General features: G+C 39.7%; 1 protein-coding gene across 2 annotated transcripts; it reads left to right on the top strand.

The window, feature by feature from the left end:
• The first annotated feature begins 96 nt into the window (after positions 1-96).
• Positions 97-17,267, top strand: slc7a3a (solute carrier family 7 member 3a). 2 transcript variants are annotated; one of them, XM_059351287.1, is made up of 12 exons: positions 97-166; positions 8,693-9,324; positions 9,441-9,602; positions 10,463-10,643; positions 10,738-10,853; positions 11,462-11,684; positions 11,778-11,917; positions 12,680-12,782; positions 12,906-13,135; positions 13,264-13,430; positions 14,049-14,157; positions 14,244-17,267. In XM_059351287.1, the coding sequence occupies exons 2-12, from the start codon at positions 8,958-8,960 to the stop codon at positions 14,393-14,395; spliced, it is 1,950 nt and encodes a 649-aa protein (XP_059207270.1). In that variant the 5' UTR covers positions 97-166; positions 8,693-8,957; the 3' UTR covers positions 14,396-17,267. The 2 variants fall into 2 exon arrangements, with proteins under 2 accessions (XP_059207270.1, XP_059207269.1); XM_059351286.1 differs by lacking the exon at positions 97-166 and adding an exon at positions 1,652-1,855.
• Positions 17,268-19,802: the final 2,535 nt, after the last annotated feature.

The raw sequence follows: 19,802 nt of genomic DNA on the forward strand, positions 1-19,802 counted from the left end.
GAAAGCTCCGCCTCCGTGGTGCGTCAGTTTGTTTAGGCTCCACGCCCCGCCCCTCCCCGCGAATCAAAACCACACACACGCTCAACCGAGCGGGATATTTCATCAGCAGCTGCCGCGGCGACAGCGCCTCTGCCCTTGTATCACTTTCAACCAGAAGAAAGTAAAGGTAATCCCCTTCATCATATTTCATTTAGACATTAAAACTGTTGTTCTTTTATTCAAGTTGCCTTGTAACCACGTTATCTCCGCCCGTATGTTTAAATGTACTTGATCGTAGAAGTAGACTGATGCAATCCTCCCTCGTGTTGTCACTTCTATTGGCACACTCATGTTTGCAAATAGCATAACGTGTCTTAGCTTGGTGCTTCATGTTTTTAGAATAAATTAAGACTGTTTACAGTTAAAAGGGTTTTAAGGTTTATTCACCGATGTTGATGTTCTTAGGAAGCGGCGGCGTAATTTGTAATTTGAGCGGGGAAACAGCTGATGTCGTCAAACGGAGAACCACAACAGAGTAGAATCGGGATATTTAATGACAGGTAGTCGTTATGTGAAATTGTCGAAACTGTTTTATTAGAGGCTAAACTTACGACTCGACACGTTTCCGTGGTATCACTCGAGGTTTCCATTCATTGTTTTGGTCTCGCCGGTGTTGTGTCCTTACTGGTTTCCACACTAACTGGTTGCCATACTCGTGTGTGCAGCTGTGTTTTGCCTCAGTTAGCAGATTCGTCACATATTTATTAAACATATAACTGGCGATTTCCAGGTCGCATCTCCATCTAATGTGGATATTATTGTTGTTGTACATCACAGCCACCTAAACATAAAAAGAAAGCATGAAAATATTATGTTTACAAGTTCGGTTAGAGCTGGATTCCAATTCACTACAACAAAATTACATTTTTCATGAACCATCACCTCTACAGTCATGGAAAAATGATTAAACTACCCTTCTTCCATTTCTTGTTTATTTTAATGCATGGTACAACTAAAGGTACATTTTTTTGGACAAATATAACGATAACAACAGAAATAGCTCATACAAATTACATTTAAGAGCTGACATCTAGACATTTCCATGTTTTTATTTATTATAACCAAAATCATTAACAAGAAAACCATGTTAAATGTCTAGATATCAGCTCTTAAATTAAACTCTTATGAGCTATTTTTGATGTTATCGTTATATTTGTCCAAACAAATGTACCTTTCGTTGTACCAGGCATTAAAATGAACAAGAAAGCAAGGAGAAAACAAGGGCGGTCTAATATTTTCTATGACTGTTTATTAAATATGTGACGAATCTGCTAAATGAGGCAGAAAACAGTTGCACACACCAGTACGGGCACCAGTTAGTGTGGAAACCAGTAAGGACACAACACCGGGCAGCTCACTTCACTAGTAGGGCGTGAGATGACCGGAATGCTGCGTTCAAAGACCCCCAAACGCGCCGAATTCCTTGCAATCCAATGGATCATCCTTGAACAAAAAGGGAGCTTGCGGTCAGATGTAACTCTGAAAGATGACGCAAGATTTCCTCATTACGTTTAAATTGAATTGTCAATACTGACCGCCAGTATCGTTGTCAATACAAGCGTCAGAAGCACCAGCTCTGTTTGTACTGTACCTTAAGCAAATACGGTGTTTCCGCATCTTGAAGGCAACATTTGCACCACGCGAGAACTAACCGGAGCCACGTAGCTACAAGGTGGTGTTTCAACCCCTGACAGATGGACTATCAGCCAGACGGACAGCTGGACAATATAGTGGACACCAGACAGGCTATTTTAAGTGTAAATTAATGCAGCTTTTATCGGAGCCTTGATGCCCAACAGCCGCGAGTGCCGTCAAAGTGAGTCATCCTTCCGGGTAATTTTCACTAGCATGTTGCCAGTCCAGGGTGGTACCATGCTTGGGTTGCATCAGCCGATTTAAAGCCACTCCGGTGATTAGGAATGTAGTGTAACGTTAATTATGGTGGTGGTGGTGCTGGTGGTGAACACAAGAGTAGAGAATCAGGATGTGTAATTTGATCCTAACCTGCTTGGCGGAGGTCAGGTTGTTTGATGAGAGGTTGTTGCGCTCGCCACATGCCACGTTACTTTCCTTAAATTCAGGCTTTATTTATACTTCACTAATGCCAGCTCAATGCAGCAAAAGTCGAAACCCAAGTAAAGGCTGAATTTGTCAGGTTTTGTCATTAGTTATCAGAGCTTGTCATTGCTGTTGCTATGGATTGTTTGTATTTTTAATTATTGAAGAAAAAAAACCGGCCTGGTATTTCCCATGACATTTACATTGCTGAACAAGTAAAACCACACCAGACTGTTCTATTGATGCATCCTGGGGGGGTTGTAGAAAATGTAGCGTTGCCAACATCTTAGGTACACCAATAAAAAATAATATTAATGCACTCAAATACAAAGTTCATGCTATAATTCCTATCTTAAAAAGTGTATTGTTAACATCATATTCCATTGTATTGCATCAAACTAAGTATAACAACATTTCTGGGATTAGACTTAATATTAATAACACCTCTGTTACTTTTACACCCAGTTGAGCAATTCCCATTTCACCACATACATTTACACAACAAGGAACTGTGGGTCTGTTTTGTAACAGACATTTATGGACTATTAAGACCATACTGCATGTTAGGGCTGGGCATTTTGGCTAACACTTCTGTCCCGTTGATGATCTTTTCATATGTCGATAACAATGTATATCACGATAAGGTGTGTTTTTAGTTTAATTCATGAACAGTCTGTATAAAATAACCACATGCTAATGTCTGCTTTTGTATACTCCATGTTAGCAAAATGATCTCTCTATGGTTCACTCCCACTGGCAAGGATCAGAATATAAAGCACCTGTGTGGCATTAACACTGTTGAGCTGCTGGGTTTTCAAAATCACGGTAGAAACGACAGACATATTTATATCTTTTTGGCGATGTATACCATCATATCATCTAGCCCCACTGCCAGTGAGATGTTGTCTGTAGATAATAGTATCAGCAGTCACCATAACAAAATCATGTTTGAGGTGGAGGAGTAGGAGGAGGTCTTGTGTGCTGTAATTGTTGCATCTTATTGAGCAGTTCTACGTCTTTGGACTAGGGAGTGGGACTGCTGGCCTTGGTTTAATCATGTCTGATAAGTTATCTCTAGTAAAATATTGAAGGTCACCAGAAAGTTGCGTCGCAGAAACATAAAATGTTAGTTTGCTGTAGGGTATATCTTCTTTTTTTTTTTATAGGCTGGCGAAGGCAGGGCCAACATGACCCAGACGTTTTTACTCCAACCTTAACCAATATCACTCCTCATGACTAAACCCCAACCAACAAAGACAACTAGTACTAGCCAATCAGAAGCCAAGAAGGGCGGGGCCAAGTCTCTGTTAATAGGCGTTTGTCTCTCAATTCACTAGCCCACGTCCACTAGATCCCAAGAGCTCGCACTCAGCAAGCCGCCAAGTATGAAGTCAAACAGATGTAGTTAGAAATATTTCTAGGAGAAGGTGTGAAATGTGGCAGCATAGTTTGTAATTAGTCAGGACATAATTAAAGACTTAAAAGGAAAAATTTGATGGAACACTGCTGCCAAGTTTTTCCGCATACATTGCCTCATCTGTTGTGACTTGTGTAACATAGTAGCCATATCTTGGCATGCATTGGCAGCTGATAGTTTATCCATTTTTGTGTAGACTAGATTTGTCCTTCTGTTCATATTAGTGGTGTTGGCATTGGTCATGGGAAAGCGAACAGATCCTGAGTTTGTCAGATTCCATCTCACAGCAAAGAGCATTTTTTGGCAGCCGTGCTGGGTTTCAGCCAGGTGACTTAAAGGGTCGTTCGGTTCAGTCTCAGTGGTCAGTCCTTACACACACACACACACACACACACAAACTGCCTTTATGTTAAACTAATGCGTACCTTATACATACAAACATATATTTCCGGCTCAACTTCAAACACCTGGAAAACCATTGTGTGTGTGTGAGATGGCTGAAGAATGGCTGGGTGACTCTGTACAGCCAGTCATGATACGGTGTAACTTCCAGGGTTATGGAAGGTCACATTCATCATCACAGAGTACTGAACATGGTGTTCCCTTTGTTCAGCTGCTGACCCCACAAATTAAGAAACACTTGTGTTACCACTGTGAATATCATTATTATTATTATGGATTGAGTTATACAGGATTTAAAGTAAATCTAAACTTTAGATTTTAGACTATATTTCCATTAGAGGTGTAAGAAAATACTGATACCCTTCTATTTACATTGGATATTAAGATGTTTGACAATGCTGCTATGACATAGCAGAGATGGCATTGCCTGCTTGGTTATATAACCATAGAGGTGTGTTGTTGTTGTTGTTGTTGTGAAAGGTGGCAGTCAAAACAAAGCCATGCGTTGTTTGTATGGAGGAATGGGGAGCAGCAACACGCTGTAATGAGGTTAGCAGGTTTGTTTCTTCTCCATCTAATCCTCTTAAGAGTCGATGGCAGCAGTTGCAGCAATGCTAAGTCAAGTAACAGGGCCATTATCCCAGGAGCCTGTTGTAACCGGAGTTCTGCTGGCCTGAGCTGGTGGTCATAGTCCTCAAACAGAAAGAGCCTTTTAGTTTGTTCCCTTTTATTCGGGACAAAATGGCTCCAGGTAGCACACTGGTCTTTTCATGTGGGTGTGTTCTGGTTGTTACGTGGCGAGACACACCTCCATGCAACCTGGCATACTGTAAATCTGCCCCACTTACACAAACAGGCGCCCTCGTGAAAACCACAAGGAAAAGATTAGCTACTAGCTGACGTGACTGAGGCATCGAGAAGGTAGAGGTGCCTCGAGAGCGCTCTAATGAGACCACCCTTAAATGAGGTCATACAGCCTGCTGGTCTGCACCTTTATAACCTCCAAAATCATACTTTTTAAACAAAGTTTTTATTTTACGTCAAGAACTGGCAATGTAACTGTGCCGATGTGAAGTTCTCTGAGTGTTTCACAGTTTACATAGTTTCAGTTCAGCACTGTGTCCTACTTAGTGAAGGTGCGTTTGAACCCCTGCCGAGATCACAGCCAGCTGGGCACAGTGCTTTCGTATTTAATGTTTATTGATACAACATTGACACTCTCAGATCTCAGTTCCTGGTGTGTGAGTGGAAAACGAATGGAATGTCACGCCAAGTGGGGAGTGGGAGAATATCCACCAAGTACCAGTTTCCCATCAGTCTTCAGAGGGCTGACTGTTTATTGTTGGGTGCTCTCTGTGCTGTTTGTATTTCATTGTTTGACTGTTTGTCCCCTTTTTCTCCCAACACTTAACTGTACTAGGCAGGATATTCTCTTTTGAAATGGTAAGACTAGCAGAGCTTTGATAAATGGGTTATGTTATTTTTATGGTATTAATAGAATTTTGTCATTGTGCTGAAACATTGTGGGAGCTTGTATCCTGTGTGTTATGAAAAAGAACAGGGCAAAAATAGACTATAACATAATCTACAGCTGAAAGACTTTTTCCCCCCTTCTTCCTTTTTAAAAAGGTACCGTGTGACCTGAAACTTTGCATGAACTGATCTTGTGAACTTGAGGTTGTGGCACTAGGTCGGTCGCTGCAATTTCTTTCTTTTTTTTTTTTTTTTTACAGAAATCCTTAGAAAAACGTAGATGCAAGGGGAACAAAAGCTTGTCAGCGCAACAAAAATCGACTTTGTGAAATGCTGTTGGCAGTCCCTCCCAACCAGCACACAGAAATAATTACTTTCACAGATTTAATAAGTGTAAAATTGCTTTTTGGGGAACCTGCGTGATCCAGGTAGACAACTACGCTCACACTGTGCCACAGTGGGACTGGCCTTTGATGCCGGGTTAGTGTTTCACTTGTTCTCTTTGCTGCCTGACCGGTGAAGTGACTGATAGGCCTGAAATGTCCATTCGCCTTCTCAGCACTCACACTAAGGAATCCGGTGTCACAGCTTTAACAGCTTCAGACGTGGCATCCCTTTCAGCTTTAACCCTACTGCACCTCATACCACTCATGGAAAAATTCAACATAGTGTTTTTTTAACTGCTTTTTGTCTTGTTGTGTAATGAAATGGGAAAATTGTCTTCAGTCCTCTGGAGCTGAGTTCAGTCTTTAGTTCTTAGAAAGCTGATCCATTTGTATGTTTCCCCTTTAAGGACAGCGGAGCTTCTAAATGTGAGCAGGTTAACCTTTATCATCTTCCCTTTTACAGCATTGTTAATAGTTAGTCATGCAGTTGTAGTAGTTGCCACCATAGTAGTGTAGTATTTGCAGATAAACTCCCCTTCGCCCTTGACTGTAGAAGAATGGCTTGCGTATGCAAACGTGTATCAACTCAAAAAACAATGTGTTGCAACAATTAAGCAAACTGAAATGTCAAGGGATGATTATCAGTGATTATGTACAAAAAATGCCAAACAGTAACTCTATAACCTTACCAAAATAAAAGACTAAAAACGAGTTTGACAGCTTCCCAGAAAGTGGGAAGTAATCACACTGAGATATCACATACCACATTAAAAAACATGTAAAAACATGTAAGAAAAGACAGGCTGCACTGAGTCATCTCAACCAAGACAAATGTTGCATTCATTACAGACATTCACACTCACTCATCCACACACTCCATGTGTAAAGCTTTGGTCTCAGTGTTGTGCTGTGGCTCCTCATGGACATCCGGAGGTTCAATAGTTATAAGCTTTATTTAGTGATATTATTTTAACCTTTCAAAATAACACCTCCCTCCAAAAAAGCACTAAGATGACGACTTACGGCATGACAAGTCTTGGCTCCAGCTGTCAATCAGAAGAAATTATTCACTCTGGAAAGTTATTATTTATAAAATTATGATTACAGTACATGGAGAAGTTCATAATCTAAAGAATATGTGTTTGGGCTAAAGGCGTCACACAGCAGGAGCAGCTGCATGCCTGAGTATATTGCATAATCGTTTTAAAGCATTTCTTCAAGGTGGAGTAAACCTACAGGTGTAACTTGTGTAAGCACCACGATCAAAGCTTGGGAGTTAAAAAAACTCTTATGTAATGACATTTCTCTTGGGTTTAGTGTATAGCTGCAGATATGTCACATGTGAATTTGTGATTGACGTCCAACCTGTCTGTTTTAACCTATTTGGTAATCTTACTGCCACCAAAGACAAACAAAGACATTGTATCTGTCCTGGTCAGATGAGCTGTAGCAGGTGTCCTTGGCCTGTTATGAACTGCTCGTGTAGGTTGTGTGTGTGTTTGTGTACAGTGTGTTTTGCAGAATCCAGTGTAATCGTTATCATTCCCTCTTTCCTGAACTTGACAAGCTCATTGTTGCTGACGTAAATGTGTTGTCGTTGTCCTTGTGGATTACTGTTTGCTTGTTTTTTTCTGTTGATAATACATGAAGAATATAAACGATGATAACACCGAGTGCACACCAGGGCTGCGCACTTTGTCATTACCATTATTAAACTTTTTTATTATTGGTATTTTTTAACACTTTATTGGATTTTTTAAAAAGTATTATTTATTTTTACTTTAACTATAAAACAACTGAACAATTATTAAAGATAGAAAAGACACAAATAAATATAGAAAATAGATAAATATAATATATATATATATATATATATATATATATATATATATATATATATATATTTATACCGTATATATTTTTTTAAACAAATATTAGATAATAGTCAGAAAGTGTACTGCCACAACTTACTGAAAACTAATTAAGTACATATTAAATATATTTTTGGAAACCTGTATTCAACATGTAGTAGTGGTTACTGTTGAAAATATAATTTGATAATAGGCCGGTCCTTAGACATTCGTATGTTAAAGTAAAGATTTTGTGATCTAAAGACTCAAAGAGTCAATTTCAGGGGTAACTTGGTATATCTTTGACCTTTTCTTGTAGTTTTTATTTAGGGTAAGGGTCAGTGTATGTTATCTGTACAGGAGCGTTCTCCCAGTGCAGCTGGTTCACCTTATCAAGCCGCTGGTTCACGCTGTCCTCCTCTCCCTTGTTGATATTAGCTTGCTGAATTCAACCATATCATCCCTTGACAGCCCCTGGCGTTCCCAGGCTTCTCCCTGTCGGCCTCTACCTGCTGAAAAAACATAACATAAGTAGTAGAGCTCTCTTTCTCGCAGTAAGGGAGTGGTGAGGAATTAAACTAGGTGTTCTTGTGTTTTCATAGGGGCGTGTACTACGGCTGGTTTATTTGTCATATTAAAAAAATGAAGCATTAAGTTTTCTTTTGTCTTCATGAGATCTCTCCGTGCCCTACTGCGTCTCATGATGTGTTACTATGCTCTGAGAGGTGGAGGTATGAATTCCTGGAAGTTGCGTAACTGGTATTTATGCAGGTTCTCATGTCTCTTTTTTGTCTCCAAACCTGCCGCTGACTCTCCTCTTTCCTTAAGAGTAGAGAATTCCAGGAACATTTCCAACAGCGCTAGTGCTACCTGGGTTGACATTTTCTTTAAGCATTTCTGCAGGGTTTTTTTTGTTTTTCTAGCAGTTTGAGACGCTTTCCTGCGAAAAAATTGTCATAATCCACCTGCACATGGCCAAACGCAGAGCTGTAAATAATGTAAGCTTTGGCAGTTACTGAATAGTTCTCTGTTTTGAGCTCTTGTTTTCTTCCTCTGTTCTCTTACAGGTCCTAATCTGCTGCTGCAAAACACTTTAACCACGGATCTGCCGCTTCCTGTTTTGTGAGCTAGAGTGACTGCTGCCTAACTCATCACACCTGCACTAAAGGTTAAAAAAAAAGTACCTAATTTACCTACCCATCTGCTCAGAGTACTTCTACTCTCGGACCAGTCACACGTGTTGTGTCTAAGCTGTGTCAATCACACACACCCACACTAGCAGGATTTAAAACACACAGCCTGGTTCTGCGCCCACACACAGTCACAGCAAATATGGCCAGCAAGCTGTCCAACTTTGGCAAAACCCTGCTGCGGCGACGGGCTTTAGACTTCTCCAGTGAAGAGACCCAATTCGCCCGCTGCCTGTCCACCCTGGACCTCATTGCCTTGGGGGTGGGCTCCACACTCGGCGCAGGTGTCTACGTCCTCGCTGGCGAGGTTGCCCGAGAAAAGGCGGGACCTGCTATTGTCCTCTGCTTCCTCATCGCCGCTCTGTCGTCCATGTTGGCCGGCCTGTGCTACGCTGAATTCGGCGCCCGTGTCCCCAAAACGGGCTCTGCGTACCTTTACAGCTACGTGACGGTTGGAGAAATCTGGGCCTTCATCACAGGGTGGAACCTCATCCTCTCCTATGTGATAGGTGAGGTTTTTTTTAAAAGTTTCAGTGGAATGCTCTGCTTTTTTAAGTTGTTTTTTTAACATAATTTTCAGCCACTACATTGTTGACTTATATCGGTTTCTGTCTGTTGTTTTAAGGTACGGCAAGTGTAGCCAGGGCGTGGAGCTCAACGTTCGACAGCCTGGTTGAGCAAAAGATCTCTGACTTCTTTAAATCATCCATGAAAATGGAGGTGCCAGGGAATGTGCTGGCAGAGTACCCTGACCTGTTCGCCCTCATCCTGGTCCTGCTGCTCAGTGGTGAGTTGCCCTGCTCATCATTTATCATTATTCTTCCCAACCAGGGGGTCAGGATCTTCTCCGGCGTAAAATGTAATGTTTTTTTTACATGATCTGCTTAGTGCAAATGCTTTATTTTTGGCAAAAGTTTAAATGAAACACCTAGAATAATGATTTTTGATTAAATATGAGGGTTTTATTATAAACTAAAGATTTGGTTATTTTTCCCGACCAAGTCGTTCATTACACATGACTGGTTCAAGGACCATCGGGAATTTGAAAATTTGTCAATAATTTCTGTTTTACAGTTCCTGGCTATAATATATGGTAACATTTTGGTGATTTATTTTTAAAAAAAGTATATCTTTCAAACCTGGTAGTGGGTTGTAGACTTTAGAGAGTAAATATAATGGAAAATAAGAAATAAAGAAATGCATTTATTATTTATACACTTTTCTGTTATCTTACTTGCAGTTTTACCTCTTAATATTTTTAACTAAACAATCTGAGGAAGTTGTATCCTTCATTTTGCGACTCAGACCAATGGTACCTGTGACAAAGGGTTGTCAAGTAAACATTACTCCATAGTTTTTTTATGTGAATCTTAAAAATCATTTTAATTTTTTCAGACTTAGTTAACATGGTCATCAACATTGTATTAAAAACATTACATAATAGCCAGAACAGTTGTCACACTAACATTGCAGCGAGCGAGGGATGCCAGTAGCTGTGTTGGAGAGAAATAATTAGTGGATTGGTGTCGCTGACTGATCAGTTGAAGCACACACACATCCACCCACATAGCAGGACACTTGTTATTGTAACTGGAATATGAATTCTCTCTCCTCTTTGTTACATGATCCCTCTCCTTCTGCCCTCAGGACTTCTGGCCTTTGGTGTGAACGAGTCGGCGCTGGTGAATAAGATCTTCACAGGCATCAATCTGGTGGTTCTGGGCTTCGTTATCATCTCTGGCTTTGTTAAGGGGGACACGGCCAACTGGAACCTGAAGGAGGAAGACTACCTCATCTTCAGAAACATCTCCAACAGCAGCCGGGAGAAGTCAGTATTTGACATCAAAGTAACTTGACAAAGTTTTGCTGTTTCACCTTCGTTTGATTGTTAAACTGTGTGTCTCTGTTATTCTGTCGCTCAGAATCGAGGAGGAATTTGGCGTGGGTGGTTTTGCGCCGTTTGGTCTGACTGGAGTCCTGTCTGGTGCTGCCACCTGCTTCTACGCCTTTGTGGGCTTTGACTGCATCGCTACAACAAGTGAGTGCTTTTAATATTTCCATGAGAAGTATTAGGGCTGGGCGATATGGACCAAAAGTCATATCCCCATATATTTAGGCTGAATATCGATATATGATATATATATATATACGATATTATATTTGCAAAGTGAGAGCAAATGTTCAGTCAAAGTCAAAACCATGTATGACATGTCACAAGTAGTTTTATTGTAACTGTTTATTTAAGTGAACATAAATACTGTATAACAGGAGTACCTTTTTAAAAAAAAAAAAAATCAAAGCTCCATAAAGTGCACATTTAAATCTTAAATAAAAATAGCCTATGAAATTAAATAGGCCAATCTTTTTCTGAAATAAATGTATTTATATTAGAAAAGAATAACAAACATTACAAAATAACTAAATATGACAAACCCCTAGTGAGGGAAGCATTTATATATGAAGAAAGAGAAAAATGTTGAACTATATCGATGTATGCGATATGGTCTAATTCCATGTCACATTTAAGAATATATTGATATTTTTTATATCGATATATATCGCCCAAGAAATGATTATATAAACAGTAAATGGAAGTTGCATTACACACTTTGACTTGATCCACTAATCCTCTTTTTGTTTCCTCAGGCGAAGAAGCTAAGAACCCCATGCGGTCCATACCTGTTGGCATCGTCGCCTCGCTGCTCATTTGCTTTTTCGCCTACTTCGGCGTGTCGGCCGCCCTGACCCTCATGATGCCGTACTACCAGCTGAACACCCAGAGCCCTCTGCCCGAGGCCTTCAGCTACGTGGGCTGGGCTCCTGCCAGATACATCGTGGCTGTGGGCTCGCTCTGCGCTCTGTCCACCAGGTAAGGAGGGGAATTATCTTTACAGTTTCCACTACACTGGAAAGTTTTTTTTTAATATTTAAGTCTAATAATAATTATTGATGTTCTGTCAAGTCTCCTAGGCTCTATGTTCCCCATGCCCCGTGTTATCTACGCCATGGCTGAGGACGGGCTGCTGTTCCGTATCCTGTCCAGGATCAACGCTCGCACAAAGACTCCTCTCCTGGCTACCATCGCTTCTGGCATTGTTGCAGGTACACTCATTGCAACCATTTGCATATTTGTCATGGTTTTTTTTCTTTATCCTTGCGTGTGTTTATCTTCTATTTACCTGTGTATCTTTTGTCGTCCTGTTTGTTCATTGCTTCAGGCCAGCAGGTTGTCTTTGCTGTGTCTATCCTGTGCTGTCGAGTCTGTCGAGAGCCGTTTGATTGTAGTTTGTCAGGGAGAGTTCAGACAGCTCTGTCTCCTGTTTCAGCTCTATCCAGCAGCCTGTCTGACTAGCTGTCGGTCCACGATCAATAACCGTTAGAAAAGGTCTGCAAAAACACATATTAAGATTATTTGTCCATGTGTACATTTTGATAATAATAATAAAACCTCTATTTATCGAGCTTTTCATAAGAGATCAAGCTAAAAAAAATACAGCATATAAGTACATAATTGGACAATAAAAGAGCCTAAGAATTTAAATTTAAGATCCCCATAGAATAGTAAAAATTAGAGAAAGGGAAAATGCCATTAATTAAAATTAGGTTTTCAGTCTTTTAAAACATGCTCCCACAGCCCTAATCTCTGTTTAGTTTAGAGGAAAAAAAAGCGGCCTCTGTTCTTTTATGATAATTGCGCGTATTTAAAAACCTAGCAACAGAAGATCTAAGAGCTTCTGAAGGATTATAAGACGACAGTCTGACAGTCGGCAGACTCAGAAAGGAGAACAAAGAAGTGCTTTCATGCCTGAGAGATGTGTTGTGATGTAAATGTACTAAGAAATCACTTTTTACTTCTCCTTCCAGCTCTGATGGCCTTCCTGTTCGACCTGGCAGCTCTAGTTGATCTCATGTCTATCGGAACTCTGTTGGCGTACTCTTTAGTGGCCATCTGCGTCCTCATCCTCAGGTAAACACACTCTCGAAGTCTTCTGAAATCAGAACAGTGTGGTAAATACTCCACCAGCTGCTGCACTAATATCACTGCCAGCCAATATTTCTAACATCTCCACACACTTCCCTCCCTCGACAGGTACCAGCCGGGCACCCTGAACTCATCCAGCCAGATGGAGAAGCTGGTGGAGCTGGTGGAAGGAGAGAAGGTCGCTGTAAGCGGAGGGGACAGCGGCGACGAGTACGGCATGGAGACGGAAGAGAAGCCGCTCCGTGAGGCCTTCACCTTCAAACTGCTCTTCTGCCCGAGCGGGAAGAACCCAACGAAGACCTCCGGGAACATCGTCTACGCCACCACTGCTATTATTTGTAAGTGTGTCTGGGTGGAGGCAGAAGCTGGAGCTTGTTATTGACTCCAATCTGCTGATAATTGCAGCGAATAAGACAAATGCATGAAAATCTGCATCTTCTGAGTATTTTGTCTTGTCTCTCTGCAGCTGTTTTTATCACCGTACTGTGCATTATCCTGGCCAACTGTCTGACGGAGCTGCTGGCTGGACACGCAGCTGTCATGGTGCCCTGTGTCATCTTGTTTCTGCTGTGTGTTGTCTGTCTCATCATCATCGTCAGGCAGCCCGAGAGCAAAGAGGCTCTCACTTTCAAGGTAACAGTCAAACCCTGAGAACAGACCGATTCTGTGTTATGTCTTTGTTTTATTACACAGGGCAGGTCACTTCACTGGCTTCAATCAGCACCAGTCTCTTAAATTGCTCTTATCTCTTAGTTTAAGAAAAAAGCTAACAAGGCACTTACATTCTTAAGCATTAAAATCTGCAAAATCCATTTTAACTGTTGAATTAACAGTTATAACCCAGACAAAACATAATCTAATATAGAAATAATAATCTGTAATATCTAATCCATTTTGCCCATAAAGTTGGAATAAAATAGTTTGTGGAATTTCTTTCCATGAAATGACTGACAATGTGATTTATTATTGACAGATAAAGTGTACATCTTCTCAAAACTTTATTAATCAATCTCTTTCAAACATATCACAATTAAAATGAAACCACAATTAATTTCAGGATTGTGTCTGAAATCAAAATTATTCCAACTTTATGGGTGACCGTGTTTTATATATTCCTTAAATTTTAAACTTACACGAGCAAAAATAGGAGGAAGTGTGTTTGTATATTCCTGTATTCTCTGCTCCACTTCAAGCAGAACCAGGTGAATTTAAAAATAGTCTTGCTGACTCTTTTATTTCACGTCCTCTCAGGTCCCTCTGCTGCCCTGGTTGCCCCTGTTCAGTGTTTTCGTCAACATCTACCTCATGATGCAGCTGGACCGGGGCACATGGTGCCGCTTCGCCGTCTGGATGCTCATCGGTACATTTACTCATCGTTTTTTGCACTTCCAGTCCTACACATTCACACGGCTGTTTTGTAACTTCCTGTTGCCTCTCCCGCTCCAGGTTTCGCCATCTACTTCTTCTACGGTATTAAGAACAGCAGCGAAGCCGCCAAGAGGTCATCCCCACGCAAATACGAGCCGGCGCTGCAGAGCAAGAGCCCGATTTACAAGGGCGCCCCTGACGACAGTGACGTGGAGGCCGGCAGCCCCTGATACACACTGACGCGGACCTGGGGAGTGTTGCCAGAGCATCTGCACTCATTTCGGCAGTCTGGTTGAACTGGCAGCCAAATGCTGCGATGTAGGCGGTTTGGAACGCAGCCCTGGGTTTAAAGGGAGGAGAGGCAAGAAAACGCCACACACACATCTTACCTCTGACTTGGAGGCTGATTAACTTGATGGCTGGACACTGTGACAGAGCCACTTTCTGGCCCATGTGTCTGCTTCAATCTGTCTGTCTGTACTTAGCCTTAGCCCTCTGAGAGATATTTACCTGCCTATAACATGCTTTCGATGGACCTGACTAACAATGAGTGCCACGGCGCTCCTTTCCGTTATCTGAAGCCGTTAACCAGAAGAATGTTAGACTCTAACCGTTTTTTCGTCTTTGCTTCCTCTCCGTTATTGGTGCGCTGTGGCTGCGTTGCGGCGCCACCGGGCCACTAGGGGTGAATATGAACTACTATGACTAAATCTTATGACTTGAGCCAGTGAAGTTACGACCGCCGAGACACTTGAATCAGTGAGCTAGACCTCAATGAGCAGAAGTTACCACAAAGTGACAGAGCCTTCAGTAGAGTTAATGTGTCTAGTTTACTCCCAGCCTGTTTGTCTGTCTGTCTGTTTGTTTGTTTGTAAACAGGGTAGCGCTGAGGCTGTGTGGTTTACAGTGTCAGTCAGGGCCTCAGTGCAGTTAGGTCAGTAGCACATAGACAACGCTGATGTCGTCTGCACTGTACAGTTCAGTGTCTGAGGCTGAAGTACATACTTTATGGATAAACCCCCCCAGAGAACAGCCATACAGTACATGTACACAGCTTTCTTTATAAAAATGGTATGAAACTAGTTGCTTATCATAATTATCCTTATTATATTCCATAGCTGAAATGGTATTTTCAGGCATTTTGTGGCCTTTGTTACAACCTAAACCAGATAACTTAATTGCAAACTACTTTTTGACCCTGTAAAAGGGCCTGAAATGCAGCAATACAAGGATAAAATGCAAAGCAGCAGTTGTAAGGGAAGACACCACAGGCTAAAAATGTTTAATAGATATCACAATTGATTACTTGAATCAAGACAATTGTTTTTCTAATTACGAGTTTTCAGAAATGTCCTGTTTGAATATGCAAATGAGGCAGTATCGTGTGAAAATTTGGTGACTTTAAACACACAAATAGTGTATTTTGGATGTTTTCTTTACACTGGTCTGAAAGAAAACATGTCATGAGACCAAATAGCCCAAAGTCTAACAGTTGTCTGTAGTGTCTCACCTCAATCTGTTTTTATTGCATTTACTGAAAACGCAATCCAAAACACACATTTTAATCCACTTATTTGTTTGGATGTCAGAGCATGTAAAGATCTTCATGAATTTTAAATAATCAATCTATTTAATTGAACCTGTCAGTTTCATATTCGTTGCTAAGCTGTACCTGGATTTATCCGCAGATGTGAGGAGGTTGATAAGATTTTGCACTTAACAAGCTCATTAATCGCATTAAGTTCAAATAGAAGCCGTCACCTGTGACTGATCCGGGATCTGTTTCTGAACAAGGGGGTCCGTCTTTCATCACCACTAAAATCTCTTCTCCACCTTCTTGTTTTTACTTCCTTGTGAAAAGAATCACAAAGTTTGTTTAGTTTCAATTGAAACTCGTTCTCGGCAGCTCTATCTGTTGAGTTCCCATCACATCATATTCAACTGTATTTTATTTGTATTACTTTATTTACTTCTACTGATAGAACTGTTAATATTCTAAATGTTTATAGTCTTGTTCGGGGTAGCTTTCTGTTTTTTCGTTATTGCCTTTTTTTTTTTTCCTATCACACCCAATCAGTTTTAATATGCTTTTTAGATGTTAATGTATTTTAATTGTTACATGTACAGTTTTTAGTGTGCTGATCTTTTTTGTCTCCCTTTTTACTTGTTTTTTGCTTTTGCTGCAAAATGTCTTGTCGCCCAAATGATTTTAATTGCGATCCTTTCTGACCAAATGAACGTGTTTTTGGAAACAAAGCTTTCCAAAACAAGAATGACCACTAAAAGTTGGTCTCTAAATTGTGTAATATATATATATATATATTAAAAAAGAAGAGTTACCAAGTACCCCAACCCTCTGGAGTCAACATAACTTATTGTTTATAGTATTTTTTTTTGTTGTTCTAGTAAAGTGCTTTACTGTAGAATGTACAGTATTTGTTAAACAATCTTTATTTGTATAATGCTGTAATTAGACAAAATACTTTCTTTAACATATGACCTTCAGTATAATTTGGTGGGAGATGTTTTTTTGTAAATTACCCTTGAAGGCATTTCATTTGACACTTAATAAGTCCAAATGATAAAAATCCTTCCTTTCAGATCAAATGTTCCTGGTAGATGCATTTCTGTAGATGCTTAAAAGATGTCCCTTAACTTTATCACTGTTTAGAAAACGCTCCCTCCCTTTCAGACACGTCACAACTCGACATATTGTCCATGAAGGGAGGTCGAGTGAAGGTAGATTTGGATTCAGCCAGTGTTTCTAGATGATGTGAATCAATAACCTGGTGCCTAAAGAACCATCGTTCTGCCTGAGAAAGACACCGGGGCTGGTGAAACAAAGGGTCCAGCTGGATCTCGGACAATTCGAATCCTTCGTGAGTCGTGTGACAGCGATATCATTAAAGTTCTGTCACACAGAGCTCTTCATGCTCAGCCCTTGTGCCTTTCAAAGATCAATACTATCATCTCCTCCTCAATGCTATCTCATTCACAGCAATGATCTATTTTTGTCTTTGTTTTATATCCTGTACATATGGCTGTCATGTATAAAACAAGCTGTATTTTCAGTGTTTTTTTTAAATAAAACAATTACTCATGCTTATGGCAGAGCCTGTATTTTATCCACCTTTGTTGTTTTGTTTTAAAGCAGCTGGAAACTTTTCCTCAGAATGAGCTGCAGGCCAGACGCTTTGAAACCAGCTTTTACCAGTTTCTTTTGTTTGTTTGTTTACATGAGTCACAGTTAACTCCCTTTAAATATGTTTAATTGTGTACTCTGTTCCCTAATGATACCCCTGGCTGTTTGTCTAACTTCTACATACATCCTGCAGCAGCATTTGACATTTACCTCGACACAGTTTTCATCTACCGGTAGATCCCATCTCTATCTGTTTATTCAGCCATTATTCGTGGGTTTTGGAATAGTTTTAACTACTTTTTCCCCCCTCAATTCTCAAGCCCACAAGAACACTCAGTTCTACACGTGTGGGCAGTAATCCTATTTTTTCTTTTTAATACTGAACAAACATTTGTGCAATGAAAGGCCTTCGATCAAATAAAACTTTGAACTAGTTATAAGTAAGTAACTTTATCAATGAGTGCACCTTTGCCTCTGAATTGACACAGAACAAAGAGCTAACAGAACAACAGCCAAGCGCCATGGGGAAGAAGACACTCAATAACACAATTGCTTAAAAAAAGGGAAATGCATTTAAAGTTGTGTTCCTCAAGTATTCCCTACAGCCAACATAATAAACTTTACATATTTCCCACTATCAATGTTCCAGTTTTCTCACGGTAACAAAGTCATGTAAAAGAGGATCCATTTAGAGATGAAAATCGAAACACTCTTGGTCATACACACACGCAAACACACACACACGCTTTTTCCCGTAGGGCTGGACTATCGTACATCTATTTTCTATTATTTATATTACTATTATATCTTTTTACGATATGTTTCTATTGTAACATCAAAAATCCAGCTGCCGAACTTCATTACAGCAACATGATGTAATTTAGAAGATTATCTAAGTTGTGATTGTTGCACACAGGAGCAAAGCTGGAGCGAACCATAGAGGCTCTGTTCTTATAACGTGGAGTATACAAACAGGCTTCACCATGTGGTTATTTCATATAGACTATTGATTTATTGAATTACCAGGAAAAAATACTATAAGTTGATATTAATGTATAGACGCCTAACATTTGTGTTAAAATATCCTTTTTTTAAATTGATCTTATGTAATATTCTAATTTTCTGAGACTCTGAATTACAGGTTTTCATTATCTGTAAGCCATTTCACTCTATGTGTAATGACTGTAATATACGAGTTTCACTTTCTGAAATAATTGACAAAAAATATTGAACTTTTTCACGATATTCTAATTTTTCGAGATGTACCTGTAGACTATTGATTTATTGAATTGCCAGGGGAAAATAGAATAAGGTGATATAAATGTTATTTAGATTATTTAGATTCATGTTATTGAGATATGAAATTACCTATATGGGGTTAGAAGATTCTGGCCATATTGCCCAGCCCTACCTTCTCTCCATGATTCCCTCTTCCCTCCTGTCTCCACACACTCACACTGCCCTCTAGTGGTATCACACAGAATTACACCAGTCTGTCAACATTGTGGCTGCTACTCATTACTTGTTAGTTACTCAACAGCATGTCAGTTTCATTGTATAAAGATAAATGTACCTCCAATTCTTGCACAAGGCAAATCTTTATTAAAGTCTCCAGGTATCTTATTGATGACACTTGTGCTATAATAATCCCAGAGTCACAACAACATCGAACAGTCAACTTTGTCAGGGTTTGGTTTCAAATAAATTATTTACAGGCTGCGTTATGTGATACCAATGTGTTTCCCACCACCTTACAGTTTAGATTTTAATATTCACAAGATAAAAACACAGTTCCATGAACAGGAAGTCGACTGTGTGTGCTGTGTAGGCTTCTTTCCATCAAAAGGCACTCAAAGAGACACTTCCACTGCATGGTTAAAATAAATGAACTCATTAATCATCATTATTTATAAACTGTTGGACTGAATATTAATGAGACCAATCCGACCCGAGATCTGAGCTACTAAAGAGAAGTTCAAATAATCCTAATTATCTCTGTCAGTGTTTCACCTATATGTTTGTACCTTCATTCATTCTGCTCTTCCTGATGAGATTCCAGGTATTGAATCCAGCTTTTTTTTAATACATTATATCAAATATAAAAACAACCTTTCTTTGGAAAATGTGGGTTGAAATGGAGGCATGCGTTGAATAAATATGGATGTGATTGGATAGGCATAAATGGATTGTAGGCATAAGTGTGAGAGGAGATAATGGCCTGAAGGTTTAATGTGATGTTTAATGTTGTGATGTTTAATATTCAAACAAACCCAAATGGTCAATATTAAATACTTACATAATTATGAAATAAATAGTTACATAAAAAAATTGGAATAAATCAAACTTTGGTATTATTGTAAAAATTTAAATGAAAGCTGATATCATTAATCTTATTAGAATACATTTTTATTTCATGACAATATATATATATATATATATATATATATATATATTTTTTTTTTTTACTTTTTGGATTTTTGTGCATTTTTGTGCTT

Source organism: Centropristis striata, chromosome 15 (assembly GCF_030273125.1).
Source record: "Centropristis striata isolate RG_2023a ecotype Rhode Island chromosome 15, C.striata_1.0, whole genome shotgun sequence".
Classification (NCBI taxonomy): Eukaryota; Metazoa; Chordata; class Actinopteri; order Perciformes; family Serranidae; genus Centropristis; species Centropristis striata.